A 21,511-nucleotide genomic window follows, 5' to 3' on the forward strand; every position below is an offset into this window, starting at 1 on the left:
AGAGGGCATGAAAGCTCATTGCCACTTCTACATACCTTCCTTTTTCATCTTTTCTATCTGGCTATGCCTGCGTTGTTTCCTTTTATAATAAACTGATAATCCAGTATGTAAATTGTTTTCTTGAGTTCTTTAAGCCATTCTAGCAAATTATCAAACCCAAGGAGTGGGTCATGGAACCCCCAATTTGTAGCCAGTCAGAAGCACAGGTGATAACCTGGACTTGTGATTGGTGTCTTAAGTGTGTGGGGAGAGGAGCAGTTTTGTGGGCTTGAGCCCTTACTTGTGGATACAGCTAACTCCAGGTGGTTAGTGTCAGAATTAAGTTAAATTGTAGGACACACAGTTGGTGTCCTGAGAGTTTGGAGAATTGCTATGTGTGAAAAAACATACATACATCAGAAGTGTTGGTGACTAGTGAGTAGTGAGAAACAGGAATGTTTTTCTTACAATTTCTTTCTTCCATATCTTGGCCCCATGGTTCCTTATGATCTTCTTAGCTCTCTGATGCCTTTAGAGGATTTTTGCTTCATATTTTGTGCACCTGTTTTAGTTCTCATGGTCGAGTTGGCCCCAAATACATATGTCACCTGCCATTACCAAAAGTAGAACTTCCCTTTGTTGATTTTTACTTTACTATTTTCTACAGCAACTTATGGAAATGTTTAAATGTTTGGTTGTTCAATAGGCCTTTAATTCTTCAGTCACTCACTAACTAAGAATCCACATTTTAAGAAAGGAGAAAACTGTATTAAGATTATAATAATATATGCTGATAACAGAAGATGAATACAAGTCATGTGTACACATTTTTTGTCCCCCCTGGCATTTAATAAATATTTATTATATGTAAACCACTGTGTTCCATGCTTAGTTGAGATGCAACATGCATCACACACTCAATCTGCCTTCATGGAACTTAACCATAATAGATTAGAAGAGGCACGCAGAGAGGATAATCATGTAAGATTTTTTAAAAACTTTAAATGTCAATATTTCAATTTAACAAACTCATCGTATTATTTCTTAAAGAATGGGTTTTTATATATTTTTTTAGAACTGTAAAATTTTCCTGCTGTAGAGTTTGTCTTTGCATGTAAAATTTCTTACAGAAACTAGCTACATTATATCATTTAGTATCCTCTTGGTATTTTATTGCTAAATATTGATCTAAATTTGAGTAGATATTCCTTTTGTCATTTTTATACAAAACATATGTAACATTTTCTAATAACGTTCAATTTTTAAGAGCATAGACTCTAGATTCTAGTGACTTGAGTTTGAATTCCTACTCTACTACTTCTTAGCTGTGAAACTTTGGAAAAGTAATTTCATCTCTTTAAAATCAGTTCTTCATTTGTAAAATGGGGATGATAGTCATACTTGTACAGGTTTAGGAGATAGTTCTTAACACAATAACTAGATTAATACATGCTTGTCGAATGAATGAATGAATGCCTATTCTCTGTTGTATATAACCTGCAACCATCTTTGCAAAAATTTAGTATTAATGTCAATTTGGGATTGTTCTCTAAATTCTAGATGACTGGGGTAGTTACCTCCTGACCATGGCCATAACTTAGTGAATACTGTTAGATAACGACTACATGACGTACTAATGATAACAGGTATTTTTGAGATTGTGTACCATTCTATTTCTGTTACTGCAGATTTGGGTGCTACTCAGGGTTACTGGACAAATTGGGCAGGGAGGAGGACCTAGCAGGATTTTAGTTCTATGTGATTATTCTACATTCTTTTTTTTTTTTAAATGTACCATTCAGTCCCTGAAGCACAACTGCTTGATACTGAAGATTGCGACCTTAATGTGGTGAGATTATGTTTCCAAGTTTTCCTCCATGATGAACATGGTAATTTGACAACTACTCTACCTCCTGTGGTTTCTAACCCAATTTATGACAACCGTAAGTACTTTATTTTCTTGTATTTGTAGCCTTAGCTTTTTTTTTTTTACAAGTTTAATTTTTTTAAGTATTTTGGTAATTAGAAAAACAGTATGTTTATTACAGGTAAAAGTCAACATTCCTGAAATAAATAACAAGGGTTATTTTCCTATAGTAAATCTCCTCAAACCTCATTCTCCAAAGATAATCACTGTCCTAGGGTACATATTTCACCAGTTTCTTCTTCATGTATATGCAGATACATCATCATCATTCACACATATTTTTTTGGCAACTTTAAAAAAATCATCCCTGACCTTCTTTTAAACTTACTTTTTTTCCTTTTAGCAATATATCTTGAATCTCTTTCCCTTCCAGGCACCTTATTCTTTTTCAGTAGCTGCATATTTCCTTACATGGCTATATCATAATTTTATTAAATCATTACCCTATTATAAGACATTTGGTTTGTTTCCTTCTCAATTTTTTTTTCTTTTTGCTATAACAAATTATACTGTAATAAATATCCTGCAGGTACATGTAGATCTCTAGCATAAATTTGCAGAAGTAGAAATGTTGGCAAGTACTAGATCAGAGGGTACAGATATTTATAGTTTTAAAAGAGTATGAAATTGCCCTCAGTGTGTGTGTGTTTGTGTATTCTTATGTATGATCACCAGTGGTATATAACTATACCTGTTTTGCATGTAGAAGGATAGGTGGGACATAGGGCTATAAAGGTAGATCAGAGTATTCTTATCATGGAGAGCTTTGAATGCCAGGGAGAGTTATTGGAATAATATTGGCCAGATAATAGGAAGCATAAAAATTGCATTGCCACAGTGGTCATAATTTAAGAAGATTAATCTGTGGGTGGCTGATTAGCTCAGTTGGTTAGAACGTGGTGCTGATAACACCAAGGTTGCCGGTTCTATCCCCACATAGGCCACTGTGGTCTGCACTCCCTCCCCGCCAAAAAAAGAAGATTAATCTGATCACAGTGTGTAGGATCGGTTGGAAGAATCAGAATTTAGAAGCACGAAGATTTCATTAGAGGACATGTTATATTTGTGACAATATGGATGGATCTTGAGAGTGTAATGCTGAGCGAAATAAGTCAGACAGAAAAAGCAGAGAACCATGTGATTTCACTGATATGTGGTATATAAACCAAAAGCAACAAAAGAACAAGACAAACAAATGAGAAACAGAAACTCATAGACACAGACAATGGTTTGGTGGTTGCCAGAGGGTAAGGGGGGTGGGGGGTGGGGGGTGGGAGATGAGGGTAAGGGAGATCGAATATATGGTGATGGAAGGAGAACTGAATCTGGGTGATGAACACACAATGGGATTTATAGATGATGTAATACAGAATTGTACACCTGAAATCTATGTAATTTTACTAACAATTGTCACCTGAATAAATTTAATTTAAAAAAAAAAAAAAAAAGAGGACATGTTATTGCCTAGAAATGAAGTCACAAGGCTCTATACCAGGTTGGGCAATGCAGTTAGAAAGGAAAGGGGCAGATGTGGATGATTAATGTATTAGGTTGGTGCAAACATCATTGCGGTTTTTGTAATTGTTTTTAACGTTTTAAACTGCAATTTATTTTACACCAACCTAATACTTAGTATCCTTAATTTACTTATACAGTAAAGCTTTTATTTAGTGTACAAATTGTTTTCCTAAAATTCTCTCCATCAAAAATGAGTAAAATATATTACTAAGGTAGCAACCCATTTAAAAAAATCCTTCATATTTAGGTGCTCCTAATACTGCAGAGTTAAGGATTTGTCGTGTAAACAAGAACTGTGGAAGTGTTAGAGGAGGAGATGAAATATTTCTACTCTGTGACAAAGTTCAGAAAGGTATTTATTTATTTTTGTTTGTTTCATTGAATTCAGAATATATTTTAGATTAATAGATACATTTTACTTTGCTTTCCCATTGATATTTCTTTGCTTTCATATTCACTAGATGACATAGAAGTTCGGTTTGTGTTGAATGATTGGGAAGCAAAAGGTATCTTTTCACAAGCTGATGTACACCGTCAAGTAGCCATTGTTTTCAAGACTCCACCATATTGCAAAGCTATAACAGAACCAGTAACAGTAAAAATGCAGTTGCGGAGACCTTCTGACCAGGAAGTTAGTGAATCCATGGATTTTAGATACCTGCCAGATGAAAAAGGTGTGACTTCTTTGTGGTAGTGTTTTATATATTTCTTAAAGTTAATCCTGCTAATAATATTTTCTTGTAAGATAGGTGGGAATATAATTATGTTTTCTTCATAATTTACGTTTCTTTGCCTGAAAGTTTTCATTTGATTTTTGACTGACCTTTATGCTCTTTGCATCTCTTTCTTAGGTAAGAAATCTGGAATAATTTCAAAGTGTCTGTTTATCAAAATCTGTTTTATATTTGAGGGGTTTTTTAGTCCTTACTGTGTCCTATTTATAGATGGCAAACTTGCCAGTCAAAGAGTGGTCTCCATTTTGGTCCTTTTCTGCCCTTAATGCATTAGTTGACATTGTTGATTTATAGGTGTTATAAGAAAACAAGATGAATATGTTACTATTGTTAACTAAGACAAATATCCTTTCCTACGGACCTAAGTTACACTCTGTAACACTTATTAAATCCATATTATGTACTTAATTGAAAGCATTTTCTATATAGGAATAAAACAGCTATTTATTTATTGAAGGAGATGAAGCATAATCCTATGATGATTCACATGCTTTCGTGGTTTCTTTCTATCCAGATACTTATGGCAATAAAGCAAAGAAACAAAAAACAACTCTACTTTTCCAGAAACTGTGGCAGGATTGTGGTAAGAATATTTTGAATTGATTTGTATTCAAATAGATTTTGGGTTTTTTGCTTTATTCAGTTTTTCAAATTTTAACTGATAATGTTATTATTCAAATTACATTTAATAATGGAAAAACTTTATCACAGCAGTTAATTTTCCTGAAAGACCTAGACCTGTTCCCCTGGGATCAACTGGAGAAGGAAGATTTATCAAAAAAGGTATTTTATTCCCCATAGAGGATTCCTTGTGACCAGAAAGACCAGTGCTTGCACAATATATTGGAATTCCATTCTTAGGAATAAAACTATTTCTTTGATATTTTACATTCTTACAAATGTTTTCATGCTTTGAATGTTGAATGAATTTATCTTGGTTCCTGAAGTTCCTGTTAGAAACTGTGTTTTGGGAATTTATTGTTTGAGAAATTACATTTTGTTTATATGGTGATAATTTTACTAATTATTGTATGTCGTGGAAGAAATGGTTCAGATCTGGCCAGTAGCCTGTCTTTATAAATACAGTTTTACTGGAACACAGCCATGCTCATTTGATTACATAGGGCCTATGGCTGCTTTTTTTGCACCACAGTGGCAGAGTTGAATAGTTCCAGCTAAGGCTGAATGGCTCACAGAGCCTAAAATATTTACTATCTAGCCCTATATATAAAAAAAAGTTGCCAACTTCTGGTTTAGATCCATCAACCAGGGTTAATTAAAAGTCTTTTCCTCTTATATTCTTATGCCAGTTCTTTTTCCTGGTAGTGTACAGCAGTCACGTAATGTGTAAATAAACACAGAATCTTTAATTTCTTTCTAACTGGAAATTTGTAGTACCCTAGTGTTATATCTTAATATAGCTTAGAAAGTTACGTGGATTTTTCAATCATCCCTAATGAGTGTTTCCTCCATCCCTCCAGTTTTTCCTAAAAGTGGGGAATATGAAATGATTTGGGGCCATTTAGAATCCCATACCTTTATAGACCTCAGAAGCTAGATTTTCATATTTAACTGGAGTGAAATTATTTGTCCCAAAATAATTTACCGAAATTATTTTATAGGTATTTGTAAAACAGGTGTCACAGAATTCAGTTTGGGCTCATGTAAACATCTCAGTGCTATTTAACATTTTAATTTGAAATGTTACATCAGTTTCCTTGAAAATGTTCTTTATTAGTGTGTTTATGCAATTTTTAAAAATAGTACTTTTAATAATTTTGTTCATTTCAGTTTTGTGAAAATACGTTTTCTCCTTCACAGAGTCAAACTTGTTTTCTCATGGTGCAGTTTTGACAGAAATGCCCAGGCCTTCAGGAGTTTCAACTCAAGCAGAATCCTACTATTCCTCATCTGTGTCCATCTCAAGTACATTGTCTCCTCATGCTTCAGCCATACCCTCCATGGTGCCTCAGCCTTCTTCAAGCTGGTCCTCAGTGGCCCACCCCACCTCATGCTCAGTCAACACAAATCCACTGAGTAGTTTCTCAACAGGGACACTTTCCTCTAATTCACAGGGTATCCCATCATTCCTGGAAATGCCTGTTGTGAGTGATTTAAATGCTTCTAATGCTTGCATTTATAACAGTACTAATGACATAGGCAGAATGGAAGCATCATCCATGTCACCAGCTGACTTATATGGTATTTCTGATGCCAACATACTGCCTAATTGCCCTGTGAATATGATGACGCCCAGTAATGATGGCATGAGGGAGACTGATAATCCAAGACTTGTGAGCATGACTCTTGAAAACCCCTCATGTAATTCAGTGTTAGACCCAAGGGACTTGAGGCAGCTCCATCAGATGTCCTCTTCCAGTTTGTCAGCAGGCGCCAGTTCTGGTACTACTGCTTTCGTTTCACAATCAGATGCATTTGAGGGATCTGACTTCAATTGTGCAGATAACGGCATGATAAATGAGTCAGGACCCTCAAACGGTACTAATCCAAACACTCACGGTTTTGTTCAAAGTAGTCAGTATTCAGGTATTGGCACTATGCAGAATGAGCAATTGAATGACTCATTTGCATATGAATTTTTTCAAGTTAACTTGTAAGATTTCAATGGTGATTCAAGATTTAAATCCGTTTAAATATTGCAGCCATTTTGATATTACCTATATGGATGCAGCATTTTATGTGTTTCCATCCAAGCCTGTACAAAACACTTGTGTTTGTTTTTGTTTTTGAGAAATGATTGTCCAAAAACTTTGAGTATGTAGGGGATTTCTCTCACAGACAGTCAGAGTTAGTCTTGGCTGTGGAGCTTCTCATTTAGTTGGCAGAGAATTTGTCAAGACATAATAAAAGATAAATGCTTAGTGCTGAAGCTGCCACTGAAAGAGAGTAATGAACTCATTTCCCAACTTTAGGAAGAGTTGGAAAAAGTTTAGTATTCACAGAAGCCTTTTGCTTCAAGTGTAGATAAATCCACACAAACTGACTTTGTAGGCCATGATGCCCTGTGGAATGCTATGTGTACTGCAGGTTTATATAAACTAGTACATATTTCACTGCAGGTTAAATCATTATTTGAGTCTAAAAACTATATAATGAATCTGTGACATATAAAATATTGGAAAAAAATTATTTTTCCAATTTAAAAAAACACACACACAATTTTGGGTATGTAGAATACAAAATTGGAAACTCAGAAAAGGAAAATTCAGAAATAGAAATTTAAAAGGGCTTTACTGTTTCTTCTTCTGAAACATGTGACCTGATACTGGATGTGGTGCGAATTCCATCTTTAGAGTCGCACCACATTTTCCCAGAACAGAGTGAAGAGAACATTATAGCAAAGCTCTAGTTTTTCCAAAAATGCTTTTTTATATTTCTTTTGTAATGTATTCTTAGTTAATGAATTAACTGATATTTGCTTTTAAGCAAATTTAAGGTAAACCCTGTAATGGCTATGTCATTGGAAAAATTAATGCCTTATTATTTTTGAGACGCATGGGCCAAGGTGACCCCTAAGGGGTTTTCTGAGGCTTCTTGGAGTTTCTTAGATTTATATGTAAATCAAAATTTCATTAAAATGATAAGTTAGGTAGAAGTATGCTTTCAAGGTATGGGAGGTTCTCCATACCTTTAAAATTGCTTATGATTTTAGGTTTATATTCATGTTTTTAAGAGGAAGAAGCTTTGTTTGGCCCGCTCCTCTTTCTTATGTGTCCCCATTCACTGTGATCTCATCCAATTTCATGCTGTCCGCCCTGAAGTTTTATCCCTATCTTAGACCTGTCCCCTGCACTCCAGATTTGGAGTTTACATGCGTGTATAAAACTGCTGATTTGACATCTCTACCTAAAAACCTAATTAAAGGTCAGACTCAGCATATCATTGATTTTCCCTAACAAACTTATTTCTCTTTCAGTCTTTCCCCAACTCAGTAAATGGCAATGCCATGCCTCTAGTTGCTCAGGTCTAAAACTGTAGAGTCATCCTTGATTCTTTTCTTTCTTTTATGTCCCATATCCAAATCTATCAGCAAACCTGGTAGGCCCTACCTTCAGAATATATCCAAAGCTGGCCACCTCTTTTGACCTCTGCTGTGAATATCCTATTCCAAGCCACCATCATCTCTTGGCTGGATTGAAGCTATAGGCTCCGAAACCCTCTTTATATCATGGTGTTCCCTACAGTCTGTTCTCCCTAAAGTAGCCAGAGTGATTTTTAAGACAAGTCAAATCATATCATTCATCTGCTCAAAACAATCCAGTGGCTCCCCATCTCACTCAGAGTAAAGACCAAAGTCTTTGGTGGATGAGGAGAGGTCCTCATCTACTGCCATTTTCCCCTCTCCATTCGCTCTGGACTCAGTGCTCCTCTTCAAAAACACCAAGTACACTTCTGCCTAAGAGTTTTTGTACTTAGTATTCTCTCTGCCTGGAATGTGTTTCTCTGATATAACCATAGCTCACTCCTTCCATCCTTCCATCCTTCAGTCTCGATCAGCTGTTACCTGATCAACACCTTCCTTGACTATATATATATGTATAGTCAGAATATGTCAGAATATATATCTATATATCTATATATCAGCACTTCATGTCCCCCCTCCTTAATATTTGTCCATAGTACTTATGTAAGCATTCTTTTGTTTACTATTTGTTTTCCTATACTGGAATATAAACTACATGAGGGCAGAAATACTTGTGTTTCATTCATTGAATCCCCAATTTGTAGAAAAGTGTCTGCCTCATATTAGGCACTTAGTAAGTATTTACCGAACATTCAAAGTACTATGGATACAACTTTTTTTTTGAAAGAAAGAATAGCTTTAATTATTAGATGTTTATGATTTTTATAGTTCTGTTTAATGTAACATTGGGTTTATATCAGAGTCATGTACATTCAAGTCCCAAGGATTAATAATGGTAATCCAAAATATTTGAGAGCAAAGTAATCCCAGTGGCAAAATGATGGTAGAATTTGGGTAAAATCTTAGTTGTTATGGGATTCTCATGATGCTGACTAGCTTATTAAAGACCTAGTTTACTTTTAACTAGAACCTAACATAAATGTTGAACATATTCCTAGCTAGAAACATGTCTTTCACTTATATAGCATCCAACCAAACCATAAATTTACTGGAACAATTAAAACTAGCCAACTTGGTCAAAATAGGGAATGAGTAAAGGTTACATAAATAAAAATTCTGAGTTGAATGATACTGGGAAATGGGGAGGAGCTCAAGATAAGACTTGGGGTCAGGATATTTAGGAAGCAAAAGAAAAATATTGAAGATAACTAAGTACCATTAATATGTCAGAAATTATTATTTCAAAAGGAAACATTTCTGTTAATACAATTTTAAAAATCATAAGCACATAACGTAGTGTAGTAGCACTTACCAGGGAGAAAGAAAAACCTGAAGGCATCTTTTCTTGTTCAAAATAGGAACCCAAGGTATCTCCAGATAGCAGTTGATAGGTGGTCCATTTTTTGAAAAATACAAAATCCTATAATTTTGTATTAATTAGCATTGATCAGCTTAAACACTGTTAGGAAATCTAAATGGGTATTTTTAAATAAGCAGTTGACTTGCAATTTTTTTCTGTGTAAGCCAAATGAAGTTACTGCTATATCTATGTCAAGAGTATTTCTAGTGGATTTTTTGTTTTTCAGGTGCTATTTACTGATCATAGAATATATTTTATAATTAAAAAAATATTGACAACCTGCTTCTCCTCTATCTCTAAGTGTGTTTACACTTTCACCTGTTCTTATAACACCTCACTCTTAGTTTTTGAGGAAAAGGTGACACTATGCTTTTCTAAAGTCTACTTATTCACTGGATCCTTCCCCTCCTTTCTCTCCCATCCTGTTTCTGTATCAGCTTTTGTGTCTTTTATTTTTTTATAAACATGGAAATGTATTCTTTAGCTTAAAAAGAAAGGAAAAAAACCTCTCCTTCTACCCTCATACTCCATCCCTTCACATCCAGACTTACAAAATGCTTTCAGTCTCTAGTTCCTCACTTCCCAGTCATCTACCCTCTCTCTCTTTACCTCCTACTATTTTCGTATGATATTCTGGGAAAAGTGACCAGAGTACACCCTCTCTTATCCAATCTAGTATCTTTCTAATCAGTCCTCACCCTGCTTAACCTATCTGTAACCTTCTGTCCCTTTGACCACTCCCTCCTTAGATGCTCCTCCAAGGTTTCTGTGGTACACAAGATTCCTCTCTGAAGCTGACCCCCCCGCCCACCCCACCCCCCTCTCAACCCCAGCGCTCAGTTGGTGCTATTTTTCCCCTGGGTAAGTGCCCACAGCTTCAGCGTTTTGTCACGCTGTCTGAATGCCCTTGTAAGTAGCTCCTCCTTTTGTATACTCTTTCTGTATACTCTGATGGCATTACCATTTACCCTGCCACACGGTATTTAAAAGAAACCTCACATTCACTTAGTCGTCAAGTCCTTTTGAGCCTGCCTCCTAAAAATCTCTTGCATTAGTCCCTCCTTTATTCCTGCTGCATTCTTGGTATAGGCCTTCATTCTTTTTTCCCCCAGTAAGAATCTCTTTTCCTTATGCTTCAGTGAAAAAGAACATCCCATCCGCCCATATAGCCTTTTGCGTAGTTAGCATTCCTTGGAAACACTTTCTCAGGCCCCTGGGCCTCCATGCCTTCAGCCTGCTATCCACTCTGCCTCTGCTCTTCTACAACCACACACATAGCTTTTCAGACTGGGCTTCTCCTCTGTGAACCTTGGTCTTGCCTCCCTAGTTCAGATGTAGCACTGTACATGTCCCTATTGCAGAAATCTACTCACTAAATTATAGTCATATGTTTGTCTCATTTATCTTTGGGACTCCATCACTTAGCACAATCCCTGACATAGTTGGTGCTCAATAAATGGTAGCTATTATTAGAGACTCAAGGGCGAAATTGACATAGGAATGGTTATAACAATGTGGACAGGGATATGGTTCTTAAAGGGAAAGATACTTAACCTGGCAGGAAAAGCAGTGATGCTTAGATTTTCAAGCTCGTGAAATACTTTACCCTCTGCCTCCTGTAGTATCAACTGTATTAGGTAGAAATTTTACAGTTATTAGGATTATTTCGTATGCCTGACCTTGTTTCTTCTCTCTACTGTATGTAGCAGGTTTAATCTCAATTCACTCTCTGTGCATTTCCTTGGCACCTTACCCTCGCACAGACACTGAAGTATTCATGGAATCAAATCACATATCACATTTTTTAAACATCTAGTGTGCAAAGTACCAAGTTAGGTGCTGGAAATGATATAGAGGAGAAGAAGACAAAACTCTTTTTCTCAAAGATGTCAGTCTTTTTCTTTTGAGAGATACCATATACAGTAATGTGCATAAAGTGGACTAATTTTAACTGGACATCTTGATGAATTATTACAAACATAAACAATCATTTCTAGCACCCCAGGAATTTCCTTCATGCCCATCACCAGTCTGCCTGATCCTCAAAAACCCTTGTTCTGATTTCTGTCATCAGAATTCGCTATTTTAATAGTCTTTTAAATTGGTAACTGGGCTTCTCTACTGAAAACCTTAGTGAACAGAAACAGCTGGGTTCTCTATTTCTAACCTAATACTTCAGAAAAATACCATTATCACCCCAGTAAACTTTAATTAAAAAAAAAAAAAGAAAGATTTGGAATTGGTGATCGAGGCTGCCTAATAGCACCAAATAAATTGTTATATCATAAATTGATTTGTAGAGGGATTAAAGAAATTGCCATGGGATATTAAATAGCATGAAGAAATGGTAACGATAGGGAATTTTCAGTCAGAACATTTGGGTTTGAATCTTTAGCTTGGCCACTTAGAAGTTGTGTGATATTTAACAACTCACACCTTCTGTGGGCCTATCTCTTCAGATATAAAATGCAGATAATACCCAGCCTACCTACCTCACAAGGTATGTTATATTAAATAAATCATTCATAAGAAGAAACACTGTAAATTGTATAGTGCTAATCAAATATGGTTAATAAAACATCTGTATATGTCCTGCAGCCCCTGATTAATCTCTAAAACATCCCTTCCAGTTGTCTAATATATAACAGAGTGAAAAATCACTATGGATTATATTCTTTGGTAAGAATCCTAAGATGGGTTTCTCTTTAGAGTGGCCAGCTATTGCCCACATCTGGAGGGCCTTCTTTTGGCCTTATTCTACCCAGAACTATTTCTAATTGTATAGCAAAGATAGGTCAACATATGACTCCCAGTTCTGAAATTCTATGATTCTTAATTTCTTAGCCAAAGTTGATTATGAATCAGGAGTAACATGACTGTCTCCTTAAAAGGGGGCCACATTATAGCTAATGGAGTGGCCACTGTAAGAATTCTTATCTGTTTTGTTTTCAAAGGTTGAGTATGAAAGGGGTGTAAATAGGATATTTTTTTGTATCACATATATTAGAAAATGTCATGCTATTTAACATTATAAGCCCAGGGGTGGGTAGCTCACCACATCAGAGATAAATGTATGGGTTGTCTATATCCAGTTTTATGCCTTTGTTTATCTAAGACTTAGTCAAATTAATATTTTAACTAATGCATCTTAGCAGAATTTACTTAAGGCACAAACTTAACATTGGTGGATAAGATTGAATCTCAAAAGTAATTGTGTCTGTAATTTTTTTCGTGCAAACCAAAGCATAGATCCCAGCCAAAAAAAGACCCATCATGGTGTGGCCGGTTAGTTCAGTTGGTTAGGGCGCGATGCTCATAACACAAGGGTTGCCGGTTCGATCCCCGCATGGGCCAGTGTGAGCTGTACCCTCCACAACTAGATTGAAGCAACTACTTGACTTGGAGCTGATGGGTCCTGGAAAAACACACTTAAAATAAATAAAAGTTAAAAAAAATAAAAGACCCATGTCTCCACTACCCTCATTAATAAACAAAATATAGATATAATTTATAAACAATTACCTTTTTCGAAAGACTTCAGGAAAAAAATACCACCTGTTAGTAATTACCTATATAAAGGGAGTAGAATTTATCATATTCTAATATTCTTATCACCTGCTTCCACAAGTTCAATTTACTATCTGACTTTCAAAAATTTAAAGAATTAACAAAATATTAATTAAACCCCTCTGTGTGAACAGTAATACATAGTAGTACAAAGCGTTGGTGCTTCAACAAATTGAGTCTTTAGTGTCTGTGCAAGTGGACTGAGTTTAAGTGTATAGCTTGATGAATTTTTACATACATAAACAGGTAAATAAAAATATAAATTTTGGTAAAAATACCAAACACTCATCTTGCCTATTTTTCTCCTTAAACTTTTTTATCTAATCAAGACATGATAGCTTTGCATAAAATATAGTAAGAATTAGATAAGGTTGGAGTATTTTGGGATCCATTTGTGGAATTCAGTCTCAGGAGACTTCACTGATGACACACTCGATTGTATTGGATAATTAGCCGAAAATGTTGGTCACTGGTGCATAGCTCAGGTAGCTTTAAGATAAGATGGAAAGGAAAACAAAACAAAGTTTTTGGGTAATGGACATACTTAAATGCATGGTTCAGACTAGATGAACACTTTAGAAATTATTTAAAAGAATGTACTTAAAAATGCTGTTAACTGAGGAATCCCGATCCCCACAGAATGCCACTATTGTATTTTTTTGAGTCTCCTAAGTATATTATGCGCTTCTTAGTGACTAACGAATTTGGAAGCACTGAAGAGATTTTTTAAAGTTCTCAGATAGTGTTCAATTATTTAATAGCTAAGTGTGATGTAAGGATGCAATAATTTTTAAAATGTAAAAATTCCTTTTATTGTACAGACTATTGCCTTTGTAATGTCTTTGTATACAGTGATTTTTTTTTCTTGTTAATAAATGGAGAAAATTCTAAAACCCTTACTAAAATTTTGGTGCTATTTGATTTTAAAAATATCAACCAGATTTCCTGTGTATTTATAGCATCTACCTTACAGGGAAAAGTAGTTTTGTTTAGAACGATTAGGCATTTTAATGGAACGCTATAGCTGAGTATACTTGCATATGTAACTGTCCTTTGAAATGATAGATAATTTTGTAGAATATTGAAATGCCTTTTTAAAAGATTTTTATTTTCTACCTTCCTGGCTCATTTCCTGCCTGTTTCTCTCCCTTTGTGAATAACTGAGGACAAAAGTCATTCACTTATTCTGAGCAAGGTACAGGTAGGTCTTGCCATGGGGTTTGAAGGTGGTGGCCCAGTGTAGGATTACAGTGTGTAGAGCGTAGGGAGCACATGTGAGGGTGGTGGGGAAGGAAGTCTCAGTGATCTGGAATAAGGATGCGACGATGAGAGATGTATGAGGAGGACTGATCTATTAATAAATATATTAAGCCGAATGAGAGCCACATTTCTCAGTGTCAGAGGAAGAAATTACACATGTGAAAAGGGAGAGAAAACTAGAAGAAGGTTGGAATTGGAAGTACAGGTATAACTCAGAGTTTTCAATATATGTGAAGAAATCTATAGAGATAAGGCCTGTGCGGACACGCGTGCCATGGGAGGGCTTGGGAGCAGCAGTGCCACAAGAGCAGTGAACATACCTAGTGCTCAGATCTTGGTTTCTAAATCTCATTTTCCACCTAAAGGAACTAGTTCTTTAGAGAAATAGCCCAATCCAGGGCTGGTGCAGATGAAATACAAGATGAGCCTGGAGTGTCTTTTTGTATTAGAAAGTAAGAACATCCTCCCAGAATGATGGGGACATATCAAGAGGACACAGGAGTCAGCTTGAAGGGGCACCCACTGGCAAATCAACATTTAGAAATCAAACATCAGTAACAAAATATAACCCATTGAATAAAATAGGAAGCCATGAATCCACAAGAAGGAAAGTTCTACCTAATATAGAACCTAGTTCTACCTAATGCCAACCAATAAATGTAAAAGAATGATGGAATTAGAAAATTAGTATTTGAGAATCATTGTGGTAATAATTGATTCAGGTGAAAATCTTCCATGAATGCTAATACTAGTAAGTGAAAGTTGGATAGTCTTGCTACAGCATACTTATTAATCAAAGGGAAAAAAGAATTTAAGTATTAAAGTAGAGAAGCTTGGCAGGTACTACTTTCATTAACCAATCAAAGCCAATCATCGGTAATAGCACAAATCAAGATTGTGTGACACCTTATAAGATGCAAGAAGATAATATCTCTTCAGTGTTCAAACTGAATCTAATAATGAAACATGAGGCCAACTCAAATTGAGGAACAATCTACAAAATAACTGGCCTGAAATCTTCAAAGTAATAAAAGTCAAGAAAAGACGAATCGTTTCAGATTGGTGGAGACTAAAGAGACAACTAAATGCAAAATGGGATCCCTTGACTCTGAAGGACATTGTTGGAACAACTGGTGAAACTTGAATGGGGTCTGTGGATTAGATAATAGTAATATCAGTATTAATTTCCTGATTTTGATAGTTATGCAGTGGTGAATGAAGTAGAACAATATTCTTGTTTGTAGGAATTACACACTAATGTATTCGGGTGATGGGGCATCGTTGGCTCAGTGATTCAGGGAAAAGGTTCTTCGTACTTCTCTTGCAACTTTCCTGTGACTTTGAAATTATTTCAAAGTGAAAAAAGTTAAATATAAAAGTAATATTTTTTCATAATAAAAAGGTACCATTTTTAAAAATCAGAAAAGCTTACATCAAAGTTCATTCTCTTATGTGGACTTAAAAATCAAACAATAAAGCTCCAAAAAAAATATCTTCCTAAGTAAGATATTTTTCTCTGGAAATGGAAATTTAACTTCTAAATTTACTTCACATAATTTACAAATGTAGCTAGTTATCTTATTTTGGAAATTTTTCACTTTACCAACTTTATTTTTTTTTTTCACTTTTCCAGGTATTCAGAATTGATGTTTTTCCTAAACTAAACTATAGACAAAGAGATGCTATGAAGTACAAAAGGCCCTTTCTCTAAGTGTTATTTAAAAGACTTAATTTAAACAAAGTTATCAGAGGAGATCACAAAACTAACTTAATTTAAACAAAGCTATTAGAGGAGATCACAAAACTAATTGTAAAATATTTTTATATAAGCAAAAGTGAAACTATAGTACTCACATTACTTAATGTTTCCAGTTTTGTATAAACAAAAACCTACATTAACTTTTTTTTTTTGAACAGGACTTTATTGGGCAACAGTGTATATACTTCCAGGACTTTTTGCCCAAGTCAAGTTGTTGTCCTTTCAATCTTAGTTGTGGAGTGTGCCGTTCAGCTTCAAGTTGTCCTTTCAGTCTTAGTTGTGGAGGGCGCAGCTCAGCTCCAGGTCCAGTTGCCATTGCTAGTTGCAGGGGGCGCAGCCCACCATCCCTTGTGGGAGTCGAGGAATCGAACTGGCAACCTTGTGGTTGAGAGCCCGCACTCCAACCAACTGAGCCATCTGGGAGCTCAGCGGCAGCTCAGCACAAGGTGCCATGTTCAATCTTAGTTGCAGGGGCCGCTGCGCACCATCCCTTGTGGGACTCAAGGAATTGAACTGGCAACCTTGTGGTTGAGAGCCCACTGGCCCATGTGGGAATCGAACCAGCAGCCTTCGGAGTTAGGAGCATGGAGCTCTAACCGCCTGAGTCACCGGGCCGGCCCCTACATTAATTTTTAACAACCTGTGTCTCATATGAACATTTGGAGTAAGTATTTACAGCTAATGTTTATTCCTTGTTTTAAATTTTGCATAATCTCAGGAATAGAAATTTAATAGAAGTCATCTAATTTAAGTTGGCTAAGGAGTTTCTAGTTCTCCCATTTTGCAGATCCACTGAATTCAAAGCTGAGCCCAAAAGAAACGTGCAAAAGACTATCTTCCCAAATTATTTAAATCTCTTTTGTAGCAAAATTGCCGCAGAAACTGAGAAACGTTCACACAAAAGTTCTTATATTTTTATCAAGTTTATTTCTATTATCCCTTTCTCATTTTCTGGCATTGAAAAAATTATTTGCTATTATTCACATAATGAAATTTCATGTCAAACCATTTTCCTGATTTCTGAAGTGAATAATACATCTTAGTACCTCTGAGCTATGTCTAATGTAGAGATGGGAGACTGACTAATCCAATTGTATCCAAGTCATATGTGTTTTAAACTGAGCTCACATAGTTCAATCAGGGTGATAGAAATTACACTTAAGACTGAAATTTTAATGAGACTCCTTTCTGAAAGTTTTTTTTTTTAATGACTTCATAGTACCAACTAATGATTAACGTATTGACAAGTGAGATCATATGAAATAGAGTTGGGCTATTTTTTTTGGTAAGCTCTTTGATTTGGCATCTAAATTCCAAAAATCAATTCTCAGGGTTATGTGCGTTTCAACGAGCCTCCTTCACACAGTAGGTGCTTAATAATAAGGTTTATTAGGAAGGACCCTAAAGACCAGGAAACTTCAGTTCTAGTCTTAGTTATGTAAGTAACTATTTTAGATAAATCATTTAGCTTCTATTCTTTGGTTTTCATATTTATAAAATGGAGATGACAAATCTCCTATCTACCTGATGAGGATGTTGGAAGTTATATAATTTTATTGAAGCACGCTGGAATGTCAGCTTACCTTTGTTTGGCAATCTCAATTTTTCAAAATCTTATCCCTGGCATTGAAGGTATTGAAGGCACTTGTGTCTCCTTATTTAAAAGATTTATGAAAGTCTCTTACCATGTTATCCTCAATTCCTAAGGTTTTACTTTCCTTCCCCAGGAAATTTATTGACAATTTTAGATTGTCAAAATAGTGACTTGAAGTCATTAATATTTGTAACAAATCACACCAAAAAGTACTTCTATTGGTAATAGCTTGCTAGAAGCTTACAGGGAAAAAATATTAATGGTGTCAGATTTGCATTTGATATCTTATTATAAGATACTGTGCTGCATAAATATAGGTATAATTTTTATCAAGATCATTTAAAAGTTGTAGAACATGATTTTAAAGGTGGTATTTCCTTTGTGGAGGGAAATTTTGCTGAAAGAAATTATAGCTTCTCAGATTAGCAGAGAATATATCCTGTTTGTGCACCTCTCTAAATGAAAGAATTAAGAGAGAATGGTTTCATTATTCATAGTTTGGCTTGTGGGGGTTGGAGAGGGAATAAGAAAAATCATAAGATATCCTTAGAACAATTTAACAGAAAATATACATAGACTGTATATAGAGCCTGAGATAGTACAAAAAATTTAAAAATAAATAGATCAACATGATCCAAATAGTTTCCAAGACACTCTTATGGTGAGTAAACAGCCATATTGCAGTGTATGCAAAATGGACGTCCACATCGTGCCATGAAAACCCTCGTCTCTGTTTCCAAATTTGAAAGCTAGTCATCCAGAGCAGGGGGCCAGTCGACATCTACAGACTAGAAAGAAGAAAACGAGTCATTAATACATTACTGTTCTAGGAAGCATTGCTGGTAACACTGTATAAATGTAATAGTTTCAATATACAATAACAGAAGAAACTGCATTGAAAAAGAAGAGCCATTAAACACAGCAATTTAACACTAAAACCAATTCTAGGACTTCAGATTCTTGGGCCTGAGGTCTGTGGCTTAATTCACTGAGTATTTGGTTAGTCAACTGGTTATTAATTGTGCCTTTTGACTGATAAAAACCTAGAGAACATTTAAAATTATTTTGTTTTTTATGCGTAAAGTAGCAAACATTCAGGTGGCAACACCAACTTGCCCTCAGATGTCTAAGCAACTTTTATTCTAATCATTTTCATCTTTCTATATATCTACATTTTTACCCTGGCTTTTCTAAAACAAAACCTTGACCTTCAAATCATAATGAAATTATAGTACTAGACTATTTTGTGTTACATTCCAGTCCTTAGAAGTATGAAATTGTACTTCATCTTAACTACCCTAGAGGGCCTAATTTAGGAGAAAGTTTAAGAAAAAAAAAATCCACAATACCTGTGAATTTTTTGAGACTTAAAATTTAAAACCTGAACTGATTTGCTAAAAATTATTTTTAAATTAATCTGAGTCATTTTACATACCAGATTCAGAAAAACTTTATTAGAAAAGCCCAAATAACTATTGCATATGTACATGTGTGTGTATCTTTCATAGATTCCAAGAAAATATTTTGGTTCTGTTTCAGAATGTAGCCATCCACCAAACACCCACATATAAATTAGGTGGTTTCTCAAGCCTGAAAACTAATCATTACTGACCACAGTCTTGTATGTGTTGAGGGCAGGGGAGGATAAGCATATTGTAGTGTGGAAAAAAACTCCACAGCTGATTCCGTTGGACAATCAGGGCTGAGAAACACTAGCTTGTGACACTCCTAAGCTGTTCTAAGAAGGGTGAAGAAGATGAATGCTATTAGGATTTTAACAGAAGGCTGTTTTCATCAAAATGATAGTCTCACTGAGGAGGCTCCCTGCAGCCTTGAAGGTGCTATGGTATCCGGGGCTGAGCTGTATAAAATCTAATCTGAAAGCACTTGAGAATTCAGTAAGGTAATAATGCTCCAGTGATCATCAGATTACCATAGCTGTTTTCACAGTAGGCAACTACACCCACACTTCTTTTTATAACGGATACTATTCCCGAGTGCACAATGCTAGCCTCCAAAATTTTGGCGGTTTTTTGGGGGGTGGGGAAGGACTCTATTCCTAATCGAATATTCGTCAAGAAGCACAATTTGTGATTCAATACCTACGGATGCTCAAATGAGAAAAATATTTATGGAGAATTGCCTGAAAGTTCCATTCTATCCATCCTTCTAATTAAGATTTTAACCTTGTTTCAGTTCAGATTATAAGAGTGGAAAATTTGGACCACATCATAGGGGTCCCTTATAGAACTCTTTTTATTAATAACCATTGGCTCATCCCATTTTCTACCCCTGTCCTGAATATATATTTTGGACTAGACTACCTTAAATTCTTTGTAAGACAAAATTGGTATGGCAATGAACTATAGAGTCCAAAGGACATATGAAGGGCACTTACAACTTCAGTTCCTTGCTTGGTTTAGGAGTTTAGATCTCATGCCATATGTAAGGAACAATTAATAAATTAGCTGTCTATTTGCAAAGATGATAAATGAGACCTGCATTTTTTTAAGAAAAATTCCAAGATAGTCCCTCCCTGCAATATTAATGCTACTGTGAGATTTTAACCATTTTCAAATACCTCTTAATGTGAGTAATACTGCTTGACTTACAGCCCAAAGAGCATAACTTTAATTCTCAGTGCAGATGGGCATTTCCACAATAAAATGGTTTACCTCAACATCCAGCTCCAGAATGTCTGCAGTCACATTCATCAGAGAGCCAATGTTCGGCTTGGTTCTCCCAAAGTCTCCATGTACAAACTCTTTAATGTAGCTGGAGTTTGTTTAAGGAAAAAATAAGATAGCCATGCAGTACCAACTGTTTGGTCAGATTTGATAGGTGAAAGAGGAATAACAAAAGCAGAAATGTTACAAAAGAGAGGTTATTTCTGAGCTGTGACTTGTGATGTATGTCTTAGAAAATAAGCTACAGCAAACGTTCCTATCAGCCTGGCAGCCAACATGACAACCAAGGACCTGTATTTACATCAAACTTCCCAAGAGTCATGACTTTCTTTTTTTTCCTTGGCTCATCTCCAAGTTTGGGGATGGATTTTCAAAATTGTCTGTACTTCAATGTTATATATATGAAACAAACAAACAAAAAAACCAACCCAGCTATTTCTTCTTTGCACAACTTCCATTTTGACATCTTTCTGGTGCCATTTTTCAATAATGGCAGCCAGCATCTGCCAGATGGTAGGTTTCCACAGGCTTCCACAGAGTGACCTCAGTGATAGCTTTCCTTGTAATATGACCTGGTGACACAATGGCAATAGGATGGGAGGGATAGTGAGACTATCAATTTAGTCTTGATAAAAGCACTTTAGAAAGATTATCAAAGGACCTAAGTTCTAGTTGTTTTGCAAAAGAATTGTTAATTGTGTCTCTTTTTAAAGGGACAACTTTGTGTTTCCCTCATAGGGCTTCAAATTTTGAAGCCAATGACTAATCCTAATATTCATTATTAATAAGATTACATTAACATTCCTTATACAGAACTCTACTACAACCTTGACAATATTTATCTGAAAGATATGTTTTCACCAGCATTCAGTAAAAACTCATTCAGCATTATGTTGTGGTCTATAAAACAGCACTTAATATAAAAATTTAATGTAATTTGAATAGGAAAAATAAACTTGTTCTCAGATACATAAAAATTAATACCATATTATGCTGATATTGTATCCCCACTTTCTGAAAG

The 21,511-nt window shown here is 35.4% G+C and overlaps 2 protein-coding genes across 12 annotated transcripts in view; one reads left to right on the forward strand and one right to left on the reverse strand.

Annotated features, from left to right (window-relative positions):
* REL (REL proto-oncogene, NF-kB subunit) overlaps positions 1-14,083 on the forward strand; it is a 39,863-nt gene extending 25,780 nt beyond the window's left edge. For 2 of the 3 annotated variants that reach the window (XM_019717344.2, XM_074332014.1), the window contains 6 exons: positions 1,782-1,922; positions 3,672-3,776; positions 3,886-4,098; positions 4,673-4,741; positions 4,870-4,941; positions 5,980-14,083. In XM_019717344.2, the coding sequence (XP_019572903.1) occupies positions 1,782-1,922; positions 3,672-3,776; positions 3,886-4,098; positions 4,673-4,741; positions 4,870-4,941; positions 5,980-6,776 (1,397 nt within the window). In that variant the 3' untranslated portion in view covers positions 6,777-14,083. The remainder of the gene's footprint in view (positions 1-1,781; positions 1,923-3,671; positions 3,777-3,885; positions 4,099-4,672; positions 4,742-4,869; positions 4,942-5,979) is intronic. The other variant, XM_019717352.2, reaches the window with a different exon arrangement.
* Positions 14,084-16,737: 2,654 nt separating this feature from the next.
* Positions 16,738-21,511, reverse strand: part of PUS10 (pseudouridine synthase 10) — a 64,021-nt gene continuing 59,247 nt past the window's right edge. For 7 of the 9 annotated variants that reach the window (XM_074332021.1, XM_074332022.1, XM_074332019.1 and 4 more), the window contains 2 exons: positions 20,479-20,578; positions 16,738-18,591 (listed from right to left, as the gene is read on the reverse strand). In XM_074332021.1, the coding sequence (XP_074188122.1) occupies positions 18,553-18,591; positions 20,479-20,578 (139 nt within the window). In that variant the 3' untranslated portion in view covers positions 16,738-18,552. The remainder of the gene's footprint in view (positions 18,592-20,478; positions 20,579-21,511) is intronic. The other 2 variants (XM_019717447.2, XM_019717414.2) reach the window with 1 other exon arrangement.

Source organism: Rhinolophus sinicus, linkage group LG05 (genome assembly GCF_036562045.2).
Source record: "Rhinolophus sinicus isolate RSC01 linkage group LG05, ASM3656204v1, whole genome shotgun sequence".
Lineage (NCBI taxonomy): Eukaryota > Metazoa > Chordata > Mammalia > Chiroptera > Rhinolophidae > Rhinolophus > Rhinolophus sinicus.